The sequence below is a fragment of the Zonotrichia leucophrys genome, chromosome 4A (genome assembly GCF_028769735.1).
Source record: "Zonotrichia leucophrys gambelii isolate GWCS_2022_RI chromosome 4A, RI_Zleu_2.0, whole genome shotgun sequence".
NCBI classification, from domain to species: Eukaryota; Metazoa; Chordata; class Aves; order Passeriformes; family Passerellidae; genus Zonotrichia; species Zonotrichia leucophrys.
The window spans coordinates 11,043,478-11,067,798 of record NC_088174.1 but is presented as its reverse complement, the minus strand read 5'-3'; the positions used below and the strand labels follow the sequence as shown (position 1 = coordinate 11,067,798).

The 24,321-nt window shown below is 39.6% G+C and overlaps 1 protein-coding gene across 1 annotated transcript; it reads right to left on the bottom strand.

Moving 5' to 3' along the window:
* Positions 1–11,491: 11,491 nt before the first annotated feature.
* On the bottom strand, positions 11,492–24,262 carry FAM199X (family with sequence similarity 199, X-linked). Its single transcript, XM_064712522.1, has 6 exons — positions 23,976–24,262; positions 21,070–21,289; positions 18,832–18,981; positions 18,376–18,537; positions 17,031–17,291; positions 11,492–16,196 (listed from the first exon to the last, which is right to left on the bottom strand). The coding sequence occupies exons 1-6, from the start codon at positions 24,161–24,163 to the stop codon at positions 16,026–16,028; spliced, it is 1,152 nt and encodes a 383-aa protein (XP_064568592.1). The 5' UTR covers positions 24,164–24,262; the 3' UTR covers positions 11,492–16,025.
* Positions 24,263–24,321: the final 59 nt, after the last annotated feature.

The following is a 24,321-nucleotide window of genomic DNA, read 5'->3' as shown; positions in this document are numbered from 1 at the left end:
CTCACACAGTAAGGGGAAAGTACTTAGTATTCCGTAATGGAGTTAGGAGTAATTTACTGAGAGATAATTTCTTTTGGACCTAAAATCTCCTACCTCCTGTAGAGCAGACAAATAGAACAATCTTACAGGAAATGGGGCATGATAATACTGCTCTTTAAATAGAACTAACAAAATGGAAATACAATAGGCATTACAAAATATATAGCTAACAGTTACCAAAACCTTTGATGTTTTTATAGCTATTTACTACAAGAGATTCTATTAGCTGCTCCAGCCCATTTTAATATGAGGAAAGTTTATCATGTGTTTTTTAAAACACTTTAAAAAAAAGTTAAAGTAGTACTCTCAGGTATTTGGAGAAAGTGAGCAGAAGGAGGGAAAGCCATTTGGTTGATGAAACAACAAAGATTTGGCAATCAGCTCCTGTAGTGGATAAGAAAAATCTTATGGAATAAGGGCCTTATAGGCCTCTGATCACTTCTGCTCCTTTCTACCCTTTTTGCTCATCAAGAAGAACTCTGGGAAAGGTTTGTCCTTTTGCTAACAGGATAGTAGAAAACAAGTTACATACCCTAGAAAACAAGTTGTTGTGTTGGTTTAACACAGCCTGGTTTTTTGGCAGGGGCAGTGGAAGCCACAGAGGCAGCTTCTTAGAGAAGCTGCTCAAAGCCAATCCCTGACGGCTCTGAAGATGGACATGCTGCTGGCCCAGCTAGAGAAGCTGCTCACACCTCTGTAAGGACAAATTTAGGAGAGGAAAACAATCCCACACAGCTCTTCCAAGGGGTGGGGAGGGGCCAGGGCCATCCCTCAGCATGGCAAGCGATTCCCCAATATGGAGCCCAAACGAAACCAACCTTTCAGTGCTGCAAAACCCTATAAGAACTTTCCAATTGATAGAACTTGAGAACAAAAGAACCTATGGACAACAATTTTCTTCTGAGTCAGAGAAAAGGAAAAGGTGAGGACACGTGAGGAGAACAACAGGGTGACACTGAGATTGGTGAAAGGAAGGAGGGGAGGAGGTGCTCCAAGCGTTGGAGCTGAGATTCTTCTGCAAGCTGTGGTGAGGATATAACACAACAAACTGTCCCTGTAATCCATGAAGTCCATGGAGGGATGCAGAGAGCCACTCACAGCCCGTGAGCAAAGCTGCTGAAAAGCTGTAATCTAGTGGGAAACTCAAACAGAGAGAGAGAACCCCTGCTTCCAGAGAAAGAGAGCTCTTGATTCCAAACTAGAGCAGCTTATCCTTGAAGGACTACACCCATGAACTAAAATGTCCCACGCCATGGCAGTTTTGGGAGGACTGTTTGCCCATGGGAGAGACTCGTGGTTCTCACCTCTCTTGGCTTTTCTCTTTTGCCTTGGGCCTGGTGATACCTCTCTAAAATGAAAAGATAAATTATCCAGGAATATATTTTTCCCGTACCAGAAAGTTAAATGACTGCAGCTACCCAAACCCAGCTTTGCTCTGCATGCTAGGGTCAAGTTGAATCTCCAGTCACCAAGAATGCTGCTTTATAACAAATTTTTCAGGGCATTCTGCGCTGAGCTTTATTCCAGAGCATCTCTTTTGTTCATTTGGCTGGTGTCACTTCCCTCTCAGGGAACTTTGTCAGTACAACAAAATATTTATCAATGCTGAATGCTCTGTGAAGTAGAAGTGGGAAGATTCTCTTCAGTGGAAGATATTTAAAATATTTCACTTTCCAAGTAGCTCTGTGAATACAGGGAAGAAATGCATAACTTAAACACAAGGAGTTACTGACCCAGAAGTGATTAGCATTAGTGTAAAGCTTTCAGACCCTTTTTCATCTTATTGATTCTAAGCAGAATAAATCCGTAAATGATAATAGGGCTCAATTTAAATTACCTACAGCAAGTGCTGCTTTTCAGCTCTCATCAGACAATCATGCTGTTCAATCAGCTCCATTCTGTATGTACAAAGCAAATTAATGTGTATAAAACAGTCGTAACTCAGGCCAGTTCTCAACAAAAGAATCTTTTATGTAGCACACAACTGCCTTTTATCGACATGCTTTTAATTGAACTTCTAATGCTATATCCATATTCCACCTAATTATTGCAGAAAATTCATATATATTTTAAAATACTGACCATACCTTTTCCTTTGTAAGGTTCCCAGATACTTTACCAGGGTAGGGGGTGATATTCTCAGTTAAGCTCAGATTTGTTTAGAAATACTGAAAGGCTGCACGAAGGCAATTCTGAGCCTATCGCAGCCAAGCAATGTCTCAAGGACAATTACACTGGTGCACTGAATCAGCAAGGCCAGCTCCTCACTCCTTGAATCCAGCCTGTAAATGTGCCTCCAAAAACCAGGCAGAGAGCATTGCACAAGAGGTATTGATAGAGAAGTCTCCAGTCTGCAAGAATTCTTTCTTAAGCAATTTGTTTCTGTTTCAAAAGGCATCTTTTGTGTGTCTCACTTTCTTTACTTGTGTTGCTGAGTTTACCAGGGAACAGGCAGACAGGATATCACTTCTTTAAAGGGAGAATTCCTGGAACAACAGAAGCAGCAATGGAAGGAAACAGAGAATTAAAGATGGACTCTAGAAAATGCTTCTGGGTCAGTCCAAGACATTTGGCCTGTGGAATTATCTTTGAGAGGGCAGCAGTGCCAGTGGTGGGGAGATAACTTGAATTTATCTCTGCCATTTCAAACAGGATGGCTTAGAGAGAGTTAGTGAGGGATTCTACAGAGGTGAAGGAGGACAGAGCACAGGCCTTTTATTTCCATCTCAACATCACCAAGTCCAAACTTTGCTGTAGGTAGGAAAAATCTTGTTGTCAACTTCCACAGCCTTTGCAATAAAGCCTCAAGCTAAGACAACAGCACATATTCTTCTTTAAGAACCATGCATGCCATACCATGGTTACCAGCAGCAAAGAGCAAATAAACCCAAGGCTAAAATCAACTAAACTGTTGACATTGATTTTAACATGGGTAGAACTCCACCTCAAGGATGTACATTGCAATTACTCAATTTTATTGCCAAGCTCTTCTGACAGGTCTGATCTGTGTTGACACTACACATGGGACTCCCATTTAATATTTTGCTTTAAACATTTTTCTATTAACCAGTCATCTCAAATACAGATTAAGGTGGAGAAACATGAGTGCAGCCACCCTCAGGTGCACACAGATGCAGCAAGCAGCTAGGAACACCACACAGAAACGGGCAAGTTCTTCAGAACCTATTGATCCTCCTGATCAATAGGTACAAAAGAAACCTGTAGTGTAAATAATTCAGCTACACTTCCTACCACACAAACACACTTGCCTGGCATTCAGATGAGCAGGTGGAGCATGGCAGCCAGTGCTCCCACTCAGGGCAGCAGCTCTCCACAGCAGTGACCTTCTCTTCCTCTTTCTTCACTTCTCCTTTCTTGAGGAGTTTGTCAAGCACTGCAATTAAAAGTCTGTGAGCACTTGTGGAGTTAAAGTAAATAGATGTTTAATCTCTCTGGGGAAATATTTAAGAAGTGTACCCAGATGTATTTACTGAAGATTTCACTAATTCAAATAAATCAAGTTAAAATTACAGACTAGACTGGCTATTGTCAGTTTTCTGAAAACCTTTCAATTCAAAAAAGCAAATGGAAATGGTAAGTTCATTTGTCCTTAGCTTTTTGACTGGGAGCAGAGCTGACATTGATGTGGTGAAAGACATTAGTATTTAACTACTTGAAGAAATTCACATTACCACAGTGTCCTTTTAAATTGCTGTACTTATGTTCGCCACATAAGTTGCTATTAGCAACTCTAAAAAAAAAACAAAAATACCCAACCCTTATATTACAGTCCTGAACATATCAAAGGTTTATTGTACTATGTTCTTTGGAGCTTTCTTCACTAAATATTTGAAATAGAATTAAAATGCTGTCCCTGGAAAAGAACTATTTCTTCTAAAGTGTATATGCCATTCACTGTAAAAACAGACATTATAAACTAATGTAGCTGACAAGTAATCTCCAAGTTTTATATCATGAAGTAAAACAAGTCCTTGTGAGAACATTGACTTGCTCCTTAAGCTTGACTTTCCAGATTTTAAGCTAAATAAAAGCATATTGGTAAATCCTTATATTGAAGGGACTTTGATTTCTCTAAAGCATGTGATAATTCCTGTTTGCCCTTCAACACTTTTTTTATTTGCATATTACTTTTCCAAATTTATAGTACCCTAAGTTTCTAGAGGAGTAGAGTTTAGATGTTATATATTTAAAGTTGAAGCAAACATTTTATCTAGGACATATCAAACCCTTTGAGAGAATCTGCCTTAAATATTTAAGTAATGATTCTCTAGGAATAAGGCAGGCCACCTGATATTAAAAACAAAATAATTATTTTAATGTCTGCTTTACTACATAAAATACGTGTCTAACATTTAGATTTGGGGGGCTAAGCTTTCCACTCAGGTAAACAACATTCTATTGAAATAGCAAACAAAATCCTTGTTTCTGAAAACACACTCAGCATTAACAAAACAGAGTGACAACATGGCTCAAATTCAAAAAAACCAACATGCCAGTAGATTCTCATTTACCATACTTTTACACAAAAAGGAGGATCGAAAGGATCAAATTAACACTCAAATGAAGAAAAAAGGTCCAATCTGGTAGCAGTGTAGTAATAAAGAAGGAGTAAAATCGTTAAAGGAGCAAAATTATTAAGTCAGGAAGAATGTTGGAAGGTCCTGCTTCCCTTTCAACATGTGTCAGAATCCAGGTTGGCTCAGAGCATTGTGTTTTCCTCTCTAAGAACTGGGCAGTAACATGTCTTGCACCTACAGGAACGAACACAGGATCAACTTGCTTTGGCACAGAAGCAGCTTTGCTGCTCTATGCATACTTAGATACAAGCATCTAACCTGTTTAAATAACACAAGATAAACAAAAGCTTCAGAGAATGGAATTCTTTCACTGGTACTATGAAATGTCTCTCACTACCAATTTATATCTAAAAATATAACTAGTCTCAAAATTTCCCTCTATGAAGTTTGGAGCTTAGTGCCTTGCAGCAGTACAGAGTCTCATGTTCCATTAGGCTCCATTATCAATAATATTCTTCATGGTATTTTAGTCAGGGGCACACAGCTCATTAACTAACCAGGAGGAAGGAACAAGACAAGAGTGACAAGAGGAACCTCAATGGCAGAAAATTGTTCACATCACGTGCATCCAGCATGAGAGTTTATCAGTTTGGAAGATACACTTTCCCTGTCAGTGCCAAACCCCTTCACCAAAGAAATGTAGTTAAATATGCCTTCAGGAATGGCCTAAAATACTGCTGAAGTGGCACTTTCAGGTCTCACTTTAAAGTAAGACTTCAAATTCTATTCTGTGGAGTTAAAGAGGGACCAAAACTCCTTTTTCTCTTACACAAATACTCTTACCTAGACCACCTCCAAAAATACTTTTTAAAATATTATAACTGGGCTCAGATTCTTCTCAATTCTTGCTTTTTTCTGGCAGTACTGCTCAAGTTAATTTTTCTTGTCTCAGCAGAACAGATCCTAGATTTCCATGCATTTCTAGTTGCAAAAAATGCTGCTTTCTTCTGGAACAGAGGATCTAGATTTAGTTCAGTCACTACATTAATTTTTCTAATGCATTCCAAGTCTCTGGAGACAGGTGGTTCAGGATGGAGAGATAAATATAGCTGTTTCTCCATGGAGCATTCTGTTGCCTCAGGTTTCCAAATCCAAATTAAGTAGTTAATGATTTATGTATACACTGAGCATTAGCATCTTTGTGCCACGTTAGTCATCAGATCACAAGTGGCTCTAAAGAGGCTTTAGTCAAACAAATGAATATTGGGTTGAATGATTCAGATCCCTCCATGCAAACAGTTCCTGCATGTTCACATCGATCACCACTGAACAGCACAGAGGCAGCAGGCTCTGTTGTAAAGGTGAGGGAAAAAACCAACACTCTCATGGGAGAAGCACCAAGCCCCTGGCTCCTCTTTAAATTCAGATTTTATCACACAGCTATGCCCTTCTCCAGATGTATTTTCCAAGCTTGCAAGCATTCACTGTAGGTAGTAGTTTTATTAAAGCTTCACCGATGCCATTATGAAATTGCAGGACTGTGTCTCCTCCTGTAAAGATAACTTTCAGCTTCCATGCTCACAAGAAACCCTGAAGCTGTAAAATGCATAACCAGAGATCAGCTATATTTATGCAGGGCTGTGGATTTGTGGATGTCAGGATACATCATTCAAGTATTAATGATTTTTTTTAATTTAATTCCTAGTGCAGAGATTTGACTTGGACTTTTTAGACACTGAGTAGGCAATACAGGGCAGGAGTGAATTCTTCATTCTCACCAAAGCTTCTGCTTGTACATTCTCCTCTTTAAACCAAAGTTTCCTCTCAGGGTGTTGGGTTTTGATACTCACAGTGAATCATTTTATCATCTTTGCATTGTCTTCACTGACCAGACCAACCCTCAGGAATCTCTGACTCAGGAAACCAGGGTGGAGGAATGTTGGAAGGAAGACTTTCCATTGGTCAAGAAAGACTGGGTTGGAGAACACCTATGCAATCCTGACATCCACAAATCCACAGCCCTGAGCATTCTAGTAATGAGCAGGGTTTACTCTGCAACAAGGAAAGCAAAGCTGTCTCAAAAACTGAGATAACTTGCAGGGATGGCCTTAAAAAGAAAAATTCAGAGACAACTTGAATAATACCAGTTTTCAAGGTTAAATTAGTTTTGTTTTACAGATTCAAGATAATTACTGCAAATGATTTGGTCTGACCAAGTAGAATAATTACATTTCAAGGAAAGGAGCAGTTGTAAAATTTTTGTTTGTTTGTTTATACTCTGCTTTAGATAAAGGGACATCAGAAGTCCTTTAACAAAAGTACTCCTCAGCTGTATTCCCAGTCCCACATTGACAACAAGGCAATTCTCTGAATGTAGAGAAGATAAATTGTGCTAATGCCACTAAGCAAACATGACATTTTTGTTGTACTGTGATCATAGATGAGTCACCAAGTAAAATGATTAATCACAAATCCATGTTACTAGGCTCATTTAGAGATGATTCTCCCTTCACAAAGCAGGTAGAAGCTCTAAATTTATAGGCTAATGCGTTTATTCTAGCTGTAGCAGTCTCATTATTGGTCTTAAGCATCAGAGTCTGCAGGAAATTTGTGTGCAATTAAGCTAAAGTGATGACCTCCTTATACACATTTTGGCACTTTTTTATCTGACAGTCTGTTGTGCAAATATATAAATGAATTGAAGCATTACATAGAAATTACAGCTAATGCAATACTAAGAAAAATAGACATATCCCCAAACTTTAATACATATGCCAGTAAGGTATCTGGACCATAAATTACACTCATTTTATCAGTCTACAAATGGGTTTATCAGTCCACAAATGGGTTTGTGCTAAGATTTCAGACTGCTTCATTTTTGCTTGGCTAACATTTGTAACTTCTACAAACAGTTTTACGACCTAGATTGTTTCAGGAGGAAGTGCATGCATTTGTGGAATAACATGTTTATAAGTCAAACACACATTGTGAATACTTTCTATTTGGTAAATAAACTCACCTTATTTAAAAATTAAGCAGAAAAAAAATTTCTTTCCAACTTCATAAAGGCTTGCTAGCACCTTGAGTTTAATAAAATTAAATACTCACCTAAACTCATGTATTTTTTTATCTGCCTATCAAATTAGTCAATACAAATTGTCATTGAAGTGATCATTTCCATGTACCAAGAGCAAAAGGTTGTACCAATCCTAGACATGATAGGCCCTGGTCCTCTGAACTACCCTAGAGAGAGACTATTCCAAATCAGAGCTGGCTGAATATCAAACATGCTTTAAAGAACATGAAATAAATACATGACAACCTGATGAACTTTAATGTTCAGTTATACTTGCAGCAGGAAGCAATTAATTGAATATAATAAAAATACTTCTGAATCTGTAGTGAAAGTCACTCAGCACCATAATCTCAAGATTTTAGACCCTCCCAACACACAATGGTTTTGCTTTGTTCAGCAGTAACAAAGAGATGGGATACAGAGGTGGTCTGTGCTCTAGAAGAGCAGAGAGGAGTTGCCAAGTGGAATCACCCAGGAACTGTGAGATCCTAAGCAAAAAGAATGTGCAGTAACTGCAAAGCACTGACACTGCTCTTGCCAAAAAGTACCAGCCAGGTACTGAACACACCATTGTGCCTGGTTTGGAACAAAATCCAGAACAAAATCTCTGGACATGCACAAACCTGCCCTGCATGACGAGCATTTATTGCTCAAAGCATGAGCCCATCACCACAGTTCTTGTATCCTCCAGTGCTCCTCAAGATCACAACTGCTGCACTGCATCTTTAAATACATCTGCAACACAGGAGACATGAAACCTACAAAATTATCTAAACTATGTTTAGGTGCTGTCCATAGCTGAAAATTGACCAGCTATTAAAGTGAACTAATTTCTACCTTTGCTCCTACTAGGCACAATGGAAAGTAAACCAAAACCCTGTGACTAATCATTTATTTCTACACTGAACAAAGAAAGCAAGGACTAAATCAACTTTTAAATGACTAAGAAAGGAAACAAATACCATGAAATGAGAATTACCTAAATAACAAGGATGGTCTGTAATTAATTGAAACTATTTCAGCAATTCTTGCAATGAACTGCCATGTTGTACTCACAGCTTACTGTTCTCAGGAGGTGTAGACAGGAACTAGGTGTCAAGAAAAACAAGCTACGTAGATATAAACAGCTATCTGCCACATTTTAAATCTCTTTACTCTGTGATTATGATTTAAAACTTTATTCCCTCCTTTCAAGATTATTTGAGAACACATCTTCCCTAAGGGAAATATCCTACAGTTGAAGACTTTAGAATCTGTTGCTGTTTTATGACACAACAGAGGAAGGCTGTGCAATCACACAGAAGTGCTCAAAGCCCTCCTAGTTCTGCACAGAACCATTAAAAGCTTGACTTCCAAGAATGAACCCAAGATACCAGGGAGAACTCCTCACATGTTCTCTGCAGTTACATGTGTTAGTAAGCTTTTTGAAAGGTAGCAATAACTGTCAGATGAGCAAAGAGAGAAAAAGAAACACTGCAGAACAGCTCCCTTTGAAGCAGTACTTTCCTTTGCTCCAAAGGAAGCCCAATTCAGAGGTTATTTTAAAAAAATAAAGCTAGTCAAGGTACATCTTTTCTGCAGTGCCTCCCAGGGACTGACAGCTATGTACTTTATGAGACTCAGCACATCACAAGCTGGCTGCTTGTTTTCTATCATCACCTAATATTTTCAACTGCAAAATGCTCAGCCCCCAGTGAGGAAGTCTGAACTCAGAACAGAAATCAGGGAATTTAAACAGCAAAGCAGTGCATACATAACACTAAACAGGAGTGTACTTCCACCTTTCAGTTGCAATAAGCAAGATCAAACAAGAATTAGCAATCATCCTGAATAGAAAAAGCTAACTTTTCCCTTAGTCACTGGAAATGTTGTTGTTGTAAAGCTGACCCTTAAGAGACAGATCCCTACTCCAAAAACAGCATAGGAGCAGAAGGAAACATCTTTCACCAGAACGTAACAGAAAATAAAGGAAAGCATTTGTAGCAAAGCAACGTTGGCATCTGTAGTTTAAAATCCAGTAAATGACCACGGTGCTCCCCCTGGTGACAACAAACAGGCTGAGGTACCTGCGGTGAGAATCAGCCACTGCAATAAATCCTCCTGCTTCAAAAAACTTAGCAGCAATACTACTCCCACTGAAGTAGGATCAGAAAGACTCTCATGAATTACCATGCTTTAGCTTCAGGAATGTGTTCTACATTATCAGAAATAAGTTCTAACACCAGTGATGCTGCCAGGTGTAAGTCACTGCAGCATGAAGGAAAGAGCATGAAATGAGATTTTAGAACAGAAATGTAGATTTGGATTTATATTTATATTTGATTTCAACACTAAAGAAATTATTTGCAATGGATGAATGTTCCAGAAGGAGGTGAAAAAAGGAAGTTTTCTACCCAGTAGGGCACGGGATCTTTAGGAACACATACAAAGGATCTCAGGAAACCAAAGTGTAACTAGTTTTGCACAGGAAAATGTTTGGGTGAAGTGTACAGTTCAGGCCAGTGTAGTAAGAATGGGTTAAGGATGGCAAGCCCATAGCCAATACCCCTGTCAATTAGGTAAAGCAAACTTTTCAATTGGTTTTGGCAGTGTGGAAAACTTCATTCAGCTTGTGCCTTGTTTGGCCATCAAATGAGACTTTCTCAATGCAGTGAAACTGGCTACACTTGAGAGAAAAATGGAGAAATGCTTAAGCATGGCTGATAAGAGATTCCTAACACCATTGGCTGTGCCCATGTAACCCTGGTGACAGGCAGGGTTTGCCAGGAGATCAGCTGGTACCTGATAATGACCTGCTGCAACAGCACAGACTGGGAAGGTTCTGGGAGTCAGTGTGAGCATCAGCTTCCCTGCAGCTCCTGGGTGCTGTCCAAGGAAACATCAGCCCTCACAACAAGCCAACATCCCAGTAGGTCAAGGTCCTTGGAAACATTTCAATTTGGTTTTTGTTGCAAAACATTCCACACTGTCACTCACCTTTGGGTGAAAACAGAAAAAGCACACAAGCAGGCTGCTCAGGTGGAGGCACAGCACCACAAGAGCAAGAGCTTCCGCAGTTCTGTTCACAAAAAGTAAAGATCTCTCACAGATTGACAAGACTTGCTGTGATATGCAGCATTTTCACCCTGCCCTTCTCCATCCCCTGACATCTACAGAAACTGGGATAGCAACACTTGGTCAGTTTTAACTTCTGTTGGTGTTTGATGAGAATCAACTCCCAGAAGTGTCTGATGAGCCATAGCCAAGACAAAGAAGGCAGTTTTAGATCCCTGAGCTGCTGCAGGAAACTTTCTGCAGGCTGAGGAATACATCCCTATGCCAGCTATCCTCTTCTCAGGTTTTCAGGATTTTTTTACTGGATTCCAAAGGGCAAAAAAGAGGTTTTGCAATATTACTTCAAACTTCAGTATTGCAGAAGGCAAATTTTGTTCAGGGACACAACTTCTACAAGCTGGCAAGTGTGCTCATTCTTGCCCGTTCAAAGACTGCCATGTTCTTGCTGGTGCTGAGCATAGATATAAAAAATACCTCTGGCACAGGAATCAAAACAAAGGACAGACAGCTTTAAGTACATGACCTTGTGTTATACAATTCACAACAATTAATTGCTTCCCTATGAAACCACTCTTGTCAGATTTTGCAGTTAACAAACCCCTTTAGCTGAGGGGGACCAGTTTGCTTTCTGCCATCAAGAACAATTACGATGTGCCACTTTATTTTTATTTTCTGCCTGTGCAGTGACAGAAAATTTGTATTTTCTGCCTGAAGAGTGACTTCACAGGTCCTGTATAAGAATCCCCCTTCTCTGAAGAAGACACCACATCATTTCATAAGAATATCTTTGCTATATCATTAATTTTAATTCCAACCTGTACTTCAATATGCACATAACTATTTTCAAATACAATGAAAACTTAAATTCAACAGCATCAGAGCTTTCAGTAAATCCTTCACAACTTCAGAAAAATCTCTATAAACATTGTGTAAAGTAGATACAGAATGTACAGAGAATGGTTTTCTATACAAAAGTGCATTTTAGCAATACAATTAGCAGAGAACCTGGGAAAAAAAAAAACCTCAATTTAAGCAATACCATATACTCTAATCTATACCCTCCTCTCTCCCCCCGCAAAAAGAAAGAAAAAAAAAATCAACCCCCCCACCTTTCCCTTGCTTTGGTTATTAACTATATTCAAGGCTTTCATATTACAATTTTATTTTTTTTACACTGGACTATTTATTTGTAATTTGGAAATGTTTTAAAGTTAGCCAGATGAGAGAGAATGCAAATATGATTCATCAGAGTTAACAGTCAAAATAGACAAACTTTGAATATTACATAGATTTGCTCTTGATAGATTAATAATCTAATCTTTGCAATCCTTAAATGGACAACTGTTGACTTTTCTGTGCCCAAGAATTGCAAGATCAGTACACTTAAGAAAATTAAACCAATAAATCTAACAACATTTGCCATGAAAATCTGGCTTATATGAATGAACTTTAAAAGCTCCCAAAACAGTCAGGTTTATTAATATTTATAGACCAATGCATCAACTGATTTCAAAGTTGAAGGAGTGTTAGGAGAAAAGAAATGGCTTCAGGCCATTCAGCATAGATAAACAGGAAATATTGCCATTTTTATTTTTTTGTGTTGTATATGCACTCTGATGTAAATGCATGTAAGTTCAAGCAGGTTTGTTGGTTTGTTTTCTCCCCAGAGAATGATCTTCACAGGTTTCAAACCACAATATGAGAACTAAAATTTGAGCCCAGGAAAGTCTTGTAAAGACTTTTCCTGCTTTTCTGAGTAAGCACCTCATACTGAGCACATTGTAACCATTTTTTAATCAGCTTCCCAGATTTAAAAAAAATAGGCATTTTAACAAAAGATGACATTAGGTACACAGAAATCAGCCAAGTTTGCCAGGCAGCTTTCTTCCTCATATTTAAAATCATATTAGAAAATAATGTTCTCTCTTGTTTACAGTCCTATTGCAGTCAGACTTTCAGTGCTCCTTCTAAGCCTTTTTAGAGAAAAAGTTACCATGGAAGCAAACTGTTATCATTACAGAGTGTAAAATGTTTATATCCACACTGCAGTGGGTACAAAGTTCCTACAGACACAGTTTCAGTACCATGAAGCCAAGTAACCATGAGCTTTTTCCTGTGTGTCTCTGTATTGCTTTTAAGCTTCACATTTTTTCTCCATTAATAAAAAGAAGAGTTTTGATTTATTTTTTTAAGAAAAAAACTCAATAAGGATGCATTATTTTAGCAGTCTGTTACTCTTCATCAGAACCCAGCAGTTCACCTGTAGCCACAAAGGCCGTAACTTGTATGAGCAAGATCAGATTTCACTGACATTGCAACTGTTTGACTACTACCACAGGTATTTCACAGAAATTAACAGATTTAGATTGGAAAAGTCCTTTTAGGATCATCAACCCTAAATCTAACACTGCCAAGCCCACCACTAAACCATGTCTAGGTGCCACATCTACACGTCTTTTAAAACCACCATGGACAGAGTCTTCCTGAGTAAATGTTGAGCATGCTGCAGGGAAAACCATGAATCTGACAAAAAACCTTCCCCCACCACAAAATGAGTGTGTCACTGCAACTACAGAGGATGAGAAAGCAAAAGGAAAAAAAAACAAATGTGTAGAAGGATACGAGAATATGAGAACTCCTGAATGCCACAGTGACTTCAGGCCCGATTCTCTGAGATCAGGGAGAGACAACATTGTATCTCTGAGTACTTGGCAAAGAACATTCAAGGTAAGCAAGATGTTATTCTGCATTCTTACCAGAACATTTAGAGTTTTGTATTCTTTGTATTCTTATGACATCCTGGATCTATGAGATCACAGAGCTATAAATTATTAGCATGGAATCCCTGGAAATCCACTCTCTTCTATCATTTTAACTGTCACTCACATGACTGAAGTACCTGCTGGAGACAACACAGCACAATCAGCTATTCTGGCACCCAGGACCTTTTTGTCCATGTAACACATGAGCAACTGGACCCATCTAATCACTTAGAATAATTTATACTTACATGCTCACACTATGATGGAAATACTATCCTCCCTCACTTCAGGATCTCTGGAAGCTAGGAGACAGGTGGCCAGAATGAACTGTACCTCATCAAAATGATGGGGTCTTCTCTCAACAAAACCCTGAGGCATTTTAAACTCTGAATAACTGCTGAAACAGAATAAAGTGAACACACTTTCATGCTCCACCACACTGAGATATTGCACCTTCCTTACAATTCACTTCAGAGCTTCAATTCTCTACAGTACAAAGTGTGCATTTTTCTTCACAAAAAAAATTCAATCACATTTCAAAGTCACTGCAGAAAATAAAGGTTGTACTGAACTGTGACAGTGTACATATGGTGAAGTATTTCATGATGAATTCATCCATTACCATGGAAGAGTTTAACAACCACACCCTGAAATTAACCAAATTGACAGCAATTGAATCTTATCTTCCATATAAGATATTTAAATGAAGCTGCAGATTTAAGTCAATCTAAATTCTCAGTAAAGTGTATACTGTTAAGAAGTTTTCAGTATTGATTATACAGGAGGGAGGCATCAATCAGCAACAGCACAGTACAAGCAAATACTGACATGTCACAGACACTTGTGGTTATAGGACAGAGAACTGGCCATATGGGACAGCTAACTTGAGCTTAAAATGACATTACCTGGCTTTTAGTCAGTCACTGGCCAAGCCTGGGGACCTGTTGTAGAGCAGCCCTAAGTTCAAACATATTAGTTTGACTATGGACCCCATTTATTTCTTATCAAAACCCTTTCAGAGGCCAGGGTTCAGATAATTTGCTGGTCAGTTTATTTTGAGGCTAAAAGGAATGCCACTTCTGAAAGAAAAATATTTCAGCTGTCAGGGCTAATAAGTCTGTGCAGGACATGGAACATTAATGTCAGTAGTCCTAAAGCTGACCATGCATTCTGCAGGACTGGGCTACATCCTGCAATTACAGACACCTGTGGCCACACTAAACTGTCAAACTCCTTAATTCAAGAGCCAAATTAAAGTAAGGAAGCATCAACATAATAAAAAAATTATTTCCTGAACTCAGAACTCAAAAACACTTTTATACACTGTTAAATTTCACATGAAAATTTAGAACTATCATTTTTATCTCAGCCATGGGGGAAGGAGTTCTATAAAAGTAGTTCCAAGATAAAAACTAAAATCAGCTTAAAGATTGTCAGAGTTAAGAAAAAGGTTGAAACTACTACTACTTCCCTACCTGAAAGCCACAATTTTACCTAATTTTCTTATCATGAGAAATTTCAAAAGCTGATAGACAACAAAAGGAGAATTCTGATACATGTCATGGTGCAACGACCCACACAGAAGACAACCTCAGCTAAACATACAATTTAAAAAGTACAGCTGCATGAATTAAGTTCTCCTGTCAACAATATGAATTAAATATATTTAGATATGCTTCTGGAGAAGAAAACCTCTGAAGTTGTGTGCCACTTGTTTGCACTTCTGTTTCCAGTAGTGTTTTTAACTATTTTAAGTAGTGTCCTCGACAACTTAATTGCAGGTTAGTGTATTTTCAATTCATAAATGTGTTTTTATTGGAATCTTTTCACAGAAATACTAGGGATGTATTGTGAACCATTAGTAACAATCCTAAGACACTGAGCAACAAAATAACCTTCTGAAGACTAAGTCTGCAATTACTATGACGGTTTTTTTTAATTTTTAGTTGGTTCCTAAGAACTACTTATTTAGGCAGTATTTGTATTACAGATTCTCTGCATTAGATGTCCTGCTTCTTGTTTTCTGTGTAGTTTAATTTAAATCAAAACTTTTAGAAAAGTATCAACAGCACTTGGATTTTGTACAAACCAAGAGCAAGGCTGAAGAAAGCCCCATAGAGCAAAAGATTTTTCCTCATGCTAAACAATCTCCCTAATAATGGGAAAGGAGGACAGAAAAAGTCAAGTGTAATACTAACTCAAAGCTGAAAAAAACCTAAAAAAGCTGAAGCATAGTAATGCATGCTTTGTGTCATCCAAAAGTACCCCTAGACTTACGTGCAAGTAAGTTAGCATGTTAGCCAAGTTCAAATTTCTTTAAAATCACATCTATTCAGCAACTTTTCAGAAGACAGGTAAGTTTCTGAATTCTTTGTTGCAAAATTAGTCTCAAAAAGCTGAAGTTACTCAATACTTAGACCTTCTTAGCAAAATTACACTTGAGAAAAGATCCGGTTTGTATTGTTAATACTAATCAAAATTTGGTCAAGAAATATATGTAAACAATAAGGATAATACACTTAAGGCTTAGAAAGAACACTGATAAATTCACCCCTGTCACATTAAAACATCCACATCTCCTTCATGGTCCTCCTCAGTCACTTTTAAAGACAGCACTTCTTCATTAAGAAATAATCCACTCAGTCTTTCCTTACGAGCCTGTCTTTGCTCTTTCAGCTGTCTCTTCCGTAAGGCCTTTTGCTGGAGTTTCCGCTGCTTGGAACGTTTCTGTCAAAATACAGAAGAGACAAAACATAAGATTTTGTCCTGCAAATTAGAAAACAACACCTCTAAAGCTGGCAAATATAAATTAACCTCTAAAATAACATCTGCTCTGAAAGATAACAAATACGAATTCTCAGCGGTGGTGTAAACATTCATCCAAAATCATACCTAATTTTAAAATGTCAAGACCATTTACCAGAACTGAATTCTGAGGCACATCACTAACCTGTGATGTTGCATAGTCAAGTCTTTGAAGGGATCTTTATTGCTGGAGAAATGTTACAGTCTTACATTAACAAACCCAAGATGTTGAAGAACAAGAAAGAATTGCTCCTCTCCTACACACTTGAAATTTAAATTATGGGGACACAAGGAGTGCCACAGTTCTACTTTAAATGAGACATGCTTCAGAGGGTCCCTTCTCACCAAGGAATCTCATGAGACATGCTCAAAAAATAACATTAAAAAAGCCTGATGAAATTTCTAGTTGAGAAAAAAATCAAAAACCATCACGGGTGTCTCTACTGTCCAGAAATTATGCCTTAATTAGGGTGATCATTCTTAAATAATTTTTTTCTTAAATTAGATACATAAGCCCTTATTCAAACCCGCTCAACTTATCCTAAACAAAAAGAATATCTACTACTACAAACACCAGGCTTCTGGTTAGAAGTGATGGCAAGAGCACAAGTTTAAACTCCTTATGATCATTGGCTTAGACAGACAACTCAGCTACTCTGCTCCTTCAGGACAAACATCCCAGGTAAGATCCCATGAGCAGGCTTCAGGAGTTAAGACAGCTTAATCAACACAGACACCCATAACTAAAAACTTTACTTTGGAATCCCGGATTCTCTCTGCAGCACTCGTGGACAAATTGCTGTCGCTGTGCGCTCGACTCATGTTGGCACTGGAGTTGGAGGCGGAGTTGGCAACGCTGGAGCCGCTGCTGCTGGCGGAGCTGACCATGCTGGCACTGCTGCTGCTGCCACTGGCACCACTCACACCACTGGTGCTTGCACAGCTGTAGCTGCTCCTTTTCCAGCTCTCCCTTGCAGACCGCTGCCGAGGTCCGTGTTCCTTGATATAGTTTCTTACCTTTAGAACAGAGGCAGCAAAATTACTGCAGTTTGATGAATGCAGCACTGAGATACTTCTTTTCATGGAAAAAACCACAATCTAATAATGATGAAGTTACTGGGTCAGCTCAGTTAGGATTTTAAAACATTTTCTTGTGGCTGCTTAAGTCACAAGCAATCTGGAGTGACCCAGAGAACTTAACTATGTTAACATTTGTGACATTTCACTATGGAAAGAAGAAAAATATGTAGCAAGGGCTGGGGGCTTCTTTTCTCCTCTGCCTGTCAGGTTTGTGACTATGTAACAAAATGTTATTATTTCAACAACAAACAGGAATATCAGTTAAGTTCAACTGAATTAAGTTGTTTACTTAATGTATCAAACCCCTTTATTTCGCTAGGTACACTCACACAAAAGTGTGTGTAAATAGAGAAGTTCTTTTCTACTTTACGATGACACAAAATGTTTGAAATATGAAAAAGACCAAGCCCATAAAAGCAGTGAATGTTTTCCATTTTCAACTCAATCTTCAACATTATCAGTGCAACACTGAGGAGTTCGGCTTGTATGGACACTGCATCTCTTCCTAACAACACATCTCAATAATTCAGTGACTGAGAAAACAATAGAATGTATCTACTCTATCAGCCAGGCACCCTTCTTGGTTATAATTTGCGTCTTGTAATATCTTTAAAATGCTTTATTTTCTATCCCTTTCTACATGAAATTTATGGTCTTCCCCAATAAATTCCAATTTTTTTAAGTTTTAAATGCTAGTTTACCTTCATTGAGCAAATGCAGACTCTCAGCTAGCTGATGGTCATGAAGTGGAGTACGGTGCCATAAGCAGCACCAGGTCCACAACATAACCCATTACACACTCCCCAGCTCTGGCTTAACACACAATGAGAATATACAACCAGTCTTATGTCAAGGTTTAATACATACAAATATGCTTTTTCTGTCACTGACAGTATTGTGCTGTAGTGTCTCTCTCAACATCTAATGTTTATGCATAAAAATTGATCACAAGTCCATAAGATTTTGCAAGATATAATCCGATGCTGAAACTCTGAAGTCAAATGTACAAACCTCAACTCACCTGTTTCAGTTTTTCATCTGTGAGACAGTTCAATTCAATAATGAATTCACTATCTGTAGGTGAGATCTGAGCAGTAGGATCAATAATTTTAATAATATCAAGTTGCTCTCGAAGGCCCATCTCTGTACTGACTTTGCGACTCAAATATTCAATATATTCAACCTAGGACCCAAAGAAAGGCAGGTCATTTTGAAGTATTACTGTTTCTAAATGACAGACAGAAGAAATAAAGAATTGACAGAATAAAACATGCTCAAATATCATGGTTCTAGCCTTAAAAACTTAGGGTGAAAACTTGAGTAGGCATTAAACTGGCTCCTATAGATCCAAAGGACAAGGTTTAGTTTTAAGAATCAAATAGTACTGCACAGGTCTGCATTTACACTACAGCAAACAGGATGGCCTTTGTGTCTTTTAATTGGAAGTTCTTCTGTTCTCACATAGGAAAAAAGTCACCTGTTCATCATTTGTCATTGCACTCCATGGAAGCTCATCAAGATTCCTGTGCTTGTTTTTCTTTTTGGGAAGCAGACAGGGAGAGCTTGGAATACTCGGTATAACATCAGAGAGCACATCACTCCCACTTGCAATGTCGCTGCCAGGCAACTTGTAACATGCAAAAGCAAGAACAAAGCTTTAGAATAGAGTAGGCAGATTGTAAATTATTCTAACACTATTAACAATTCAAAACATACCATCAAATTAGCAAAGCATTGATTATCTCTGTACTTTAACAAACTCTTTCTAATTACTCATAAACCTGCAATACTCCCTTGAATCTTCCCATAAACACCAAGTGCAGCAAACTCAATTCACACTGTTCTGTACTCATCAATCCTCTTTAAAAATTTGTGTTTAAGAAAACACAGACTGAAGTTGCACTTCAACTGTTTCCCTTCTCCATCAGTGGAAACTGTCCATTACAATCCAAACCTAAATCTAAACCTCCCATTTTGGAGCATAAGTCTAGTTTAAGGAAGATAATTTTAAAGTAGGTCTGTAATTCCTACCAAACTCCATAATTACACAAGAAAATTCAATTAAAATCACTGCCATTTGCCTGGAAGCAACTGAGAACTTCAGCTAGCTTCATTTATACAACTGATATGTGATTTCTGGATGCACTTCTAGTTAAAGTGGGACAGCTGGATTATTTGTGCTCAGATTCTGCCAGATAACACCAGAAAGAGCTACAAAAAAGTCTTTCCAAAATCCTACAAATTCAATCAAGTAAGTACTTGAGAAAAGCTTGTTTTAAAAAACAAAGAGTAACAAAAAAGCTGGTTACCAATCAAACATTCTGTCAGCTAGCTAAGGCATAGGAAATGGCATCTTTTCAAAACAATTGCCATATTTATCAGGCAATTGAAATCTCACAACTCAATACAGCTCTGAATCTTTGGGATCCAACCTGAGCTGTTCCTACAGACTGCATTATACACACACACTTGTAACTGCAGTGATATAACATTGTTGAGACCAGCAGCTGGACTAAACCAGTCAGAAATTCAAAGCTGATCTCAGTACACGTCTCAAGTTCACTTGCATCTTCTGGAACAGGATTTGAGCTTTCTTGAAATCAGTTTTCAGTTCCTGTACTGTCCTTACAAGACTCTCTACATGCTCTGACTGAGCTTTATGACAAAATTTTCAAGTATTCCCCAATAAATTCTGAAACCCTATTTTGCCTATTTCAAAGTCATGTATACATTCATAGCTGACTTAAATCTTTAATATAAAAAGTCAATTTAGGTCTATAATGTACTAGAAATGCATATCATGTTTGAAAAACTGCTGAACAGGGAAGACTATCACAAACTAGAAATACCCAACAAGGAACTGCATCCAGCACAGACTTGGGAAAAGGATGTGATTCACCTTCTCATTCTGGTGAGACAAAAGGAGCTCTGTACTCTTATTGGGGTAGAAAAAATACTATAGGAATAAGCTATGGCAAGAGTTTGTACACTTTACCTAGAAAGTATCAGTAGGACCAGATATCTATAACCAGATTTCATTAGCAGGGCAGATCCTCAGTACACAGAGTCTAAGCTCATGGCTACAAGAAACACACTGGTTCCTAAAACCAAACAACCATAAGCAACCTTCTTTGGAGAGCTGACCTTCAGTCTCCCATCCTGATTAAGCAGGTTGGAATAAAGTGAAACAAAACATGTTTTCTATCATTCAAGATTCAGATATGTGCTCCTAGTTACAAAGAAACAAGTGCTGAGGTCACTTGGTTTGTTCAGAAGAAGAGGAGACTTGAGGGGAGACTTCCTAGCTGTCTACAGCTTCCTCAAGAGGGGAAGAGGAGTGGGAGAGAGCAATCTGTCCTCTCTGGTGACCAGTGACAGGACACAAGAGAACAGCAGGATGCCAGGTCAGGGGAAGTTAAAGTCAGGTATCAGGAAAAGGTTCTTCCCCCAGAGGCTGCTGGGGAAGTGGAACAGGCTCCCCAGGGCAGTGATCACAGCACCAAGCCTGACAGAGCTCAAGGAGTGTTTGGGCAACACTCTCAGACACAGGGTGTAACTCCTGGGCTTGTCCTGTGCAGGACCAGGAGCTGGACTTCAATGATCCTTTTGAGTCCCTTCCAACTCAGGACATTCTATTCTATCACTTTTTAACTACAGCTAAATCCAGCATGCAATAGTCAACAAAAATTTTACATTTCCAGTGGAACCAGTTTACCTGCCACTCAAACTCACTGTCTGACCAATCCCAGTAAGTGCTGATAGAAGAGGAGACATCACTGCAGACACTGCCCTCAGGGAACAGATCAAAAGAGGTGAACTCCTGGTCATCCAGCAGAGAGTAGCAATCATCCTGGTCCCCTACAGACACGGATGAGAAGAGCTCCTCGCTGCACTCCGAGCTGGCCACGCTCGTCCCACAAGATGTCAAGTTCCACCTGCAAAACAGGACAACACAATTAGACAGCAGCAAACCTTGGCATCATGTGTGCTAAGAAATTTAAGCCTTATAAAACTATCTGCATTTTGCTAGTCAGAGATATCATACACTGATCTTATTGAAATAAGTTATAAATAAATTGAAGTATTCTAAGTATTTTTAAAAGTACATCAACAACATCAAAGGGAACGCAGTGTAACATACATCAAGGCAAAATTCCATATACAGTTAGTATAATTACACCTTTATTGTCAGTTTCTACCCCAGAACTATGGCTCCTGTAATATGGAAATTGACCCTGTTTTGCTGCTGGTTGGGTTTTTAAAACACACTGATCTAAAAATAAAATTTTCCATGTATTGGAATATTTAAACTTCCATATAAACCGGAATAAAGAGAAGTAAGTAATTAATCAATTTGACTTCAAGACAAATAGAAGCCAAGAAGAAATTCCAGGTTGACAGTCCCCCAGAAAATTAAGGCTTGATAAGAAAACACATTATGGATCTATTATTCACAACTCTGAATGTCAAAACCATTGGACATGGCACAGTGTAGGGTGGGGGAGTGACCTGTGTGAAAATGATACCATGCCAAAACTAAACACTTTTTTGCCTCATTACAAAGCTAGCTAAAGTTGTTGCTAAAGGAAAGCTATTGAGAACTCAATTTTCACAGAACAGATTTTTTACTCTAATGAGAGTAAGCCAGAATGTAACAAGCTCATGAAATCAGTCTCCATATCTGGAACTTATTTTACATATTGGAGAAAAGTAGGTCGAGACAAATATGAGTCAGCACAGCACTGCAATATGGCCAAAACAATTTGAAAAGGGCTTCTAAAATGCACCACACAAACCCACACAATCAACTCCTGTTCCATCAGCCTGCCCACTTCAGCCTGGCTAACTAGAAAACACTCTTCTATCACACTGAGCAATCCTATCACCAGAAAGGCTGGTCCTCAATCTCATTAAACCACATACCAGGCTGGCTAAATATGTTTTTGATGGATCCACTCCCACACCTACTTGGCCAGATGTGAATTTATCCAATGTTAAAGACATTTCCAAAACTTTCCTCGTAGCAGATTCAGGAGTTCTTGCCCTGCCTCCCTTTCTGCATCCCCCATAGATGTGCAAAGCTTTGGTGGTACAGACTCTTGTGGGCAAGGCAATCCACTGGCAATGAGCAAAACAAAACTGTGGTGACACAGCACAGTACTCAACATGAATACACCTTCAGAATCCATGAAATAATAATGAAATGAGAGATAGAGTGGACAAAGTTCCCAGACATATCAAAACAAAGGATGAGGTACAGGGGCTCTAGCACCAACAAACTACACAGATACTCCAGGTGCAGGCAGGGGGCTGCTGTGCTCCCTGGGGTGAACTGGATTAACAACAAAGGGGAACTGCATTAAAATTACTTCTAACTTCAAAAAATAGAAAGCCTTATGTGAACACCAGAGATTGAGCTGCACATCTGCAATGGCTTCATCAGTGCAAGACAGGGCATGTCCTTTTCCAGAGAAGTCAAACAACCCCTTGAGATGCCTGGGTTACAGACCTGGGCTTGTAAACAGAGCAAACCTGAGCAGCACACTTGGGAAGGCAACACAGACAAATGTACAAAATTAATTAAATGCAAATTTGGTGACTATCACACATTTATTTACAGATATTCTAAGAATATATCTTACTGCTCGTGTCTTATGACTCAAGAACTATACTATGAGAGTGTATCATGTTTGATCAAGGCTCTTGATGCTGAATCATTTAGAAATGTATAATTAAAAGTTTGCCCTTGTGAATGACACTTTTAAAGTGCAATTTTCAAGACTTGATACAAACTCACTCTTCATAATTGTGCCACAGAAATACTAATAACCCATAAAAGAATCTTGCAAGACTGGAACAGGAATGTTGGAGACATGTATGTTGGAGACTGAAATCTCATAGAGTATTCTCAAAGAAAGCTATTGCTATATTCAAGCTTAATATTACGTATTAGCAGAACTAGGTTTTTAGGAAAGCAAGACTGTGATTTTGATTTTATGAACACAACTGCAATTTCTTTGCAGAGCTGTATCAGCACTTCTACGAATTACAAGCAGAATAATTTGCCCTTAATTAGCAGCATGGGGTGGAAATGTTTCTGCAGGAGTCAGTGGAGTCACCACGCCGCCTCACTCATTCTGAATCGCTAAAGGTCTGCCTGGTGACCATGCAAGGCCTGCCTTTAAGTCTTATAAACACACCATTCTGTAGCTGCCTGCAGCGCTCAATAATTCAAAATCTCATCAATTAAGAAACTCAGACTATGGGTGGGAGCATCCTGATCCAAGTGGATGGTGTGCCTGCCAGGGCAGGGGAGTTGGAACTACATGACCTTTAGGGTCCCTTCCAACCATTCTGTGATTCTATGAAAAAGCACATCTTTAAAAACCCACCCAGCTCACACTATCAACCGTAACGCGATGAGCCGAAGCCAGGGAAGGGTAACCCGGCAGGGCGTGGGGCGGACACGGGGGGCACCTGCAGCCTGGCCGTGCCCGGCCCGCCCCGGGCAGGAGCCGGGGATGGATGCGCGGCCCTGCCAGGAGCGGCCCCGACCCCGCCGCGACCCCCGCACCTCGGCCCGGCCCTCAGCATCACCCGGCCCGGCCGCCCCGAGCGGACCTGTTGGAGTGGAAGCGGTGCAGAGGGTCGGTGCGGTGGCAGGACGAGAGCTGGCAGCCGAAATCGCTGACGTCCAGGCAGCCCTCCTCGCTCAGGCTCAAGCTGCCGCCCCGCGGCGGGTGCTGGTGCGAGAGCAGCGGACACGGCTCCTCGGGGGTCAGGAACTTCTCGTACGGCTCCTCGGTCATGGCGGCGGGCGCGGGGGCGGCGGGAGCGCCTCAGGCGGCGGCGGGAGCGCCTCGGGCACACGGCGTCGGCGGCGCCGCCATCAGCGGCCGGTCCCGGGACGCGCCGCGCTGTCGCGGCCGCTCCTTCCGGCGCAGCGCCCCCACAGCGCCCCCTGCCG

Excerpts from the sequence above, each read along its gene's own strand:
- FAM199X (XM_064712522.1), bottom strand. The coding sequence starts at position 24,163 with ATGACCGAGGAGCCGTACGAGAAGTTCCTGACCCCCGAGGAGCCGTGT. Across the intron at positions 18,982-21,069 it reads ACAGTGAGTTTGAGTGGCAG|TTGCCTGGCAGCGACATTGC; the intron begins GTAAACTGGTTC and ends GCATGTTACAAG. Across the intron at positions 16,197-17,030 it reads AGAGAATCCGGGATTCCAAA|AAACGTTCCAAGCAGCGGAA; the intron begins GTAAAGTTTTTA and ends GTATTTTGACAG.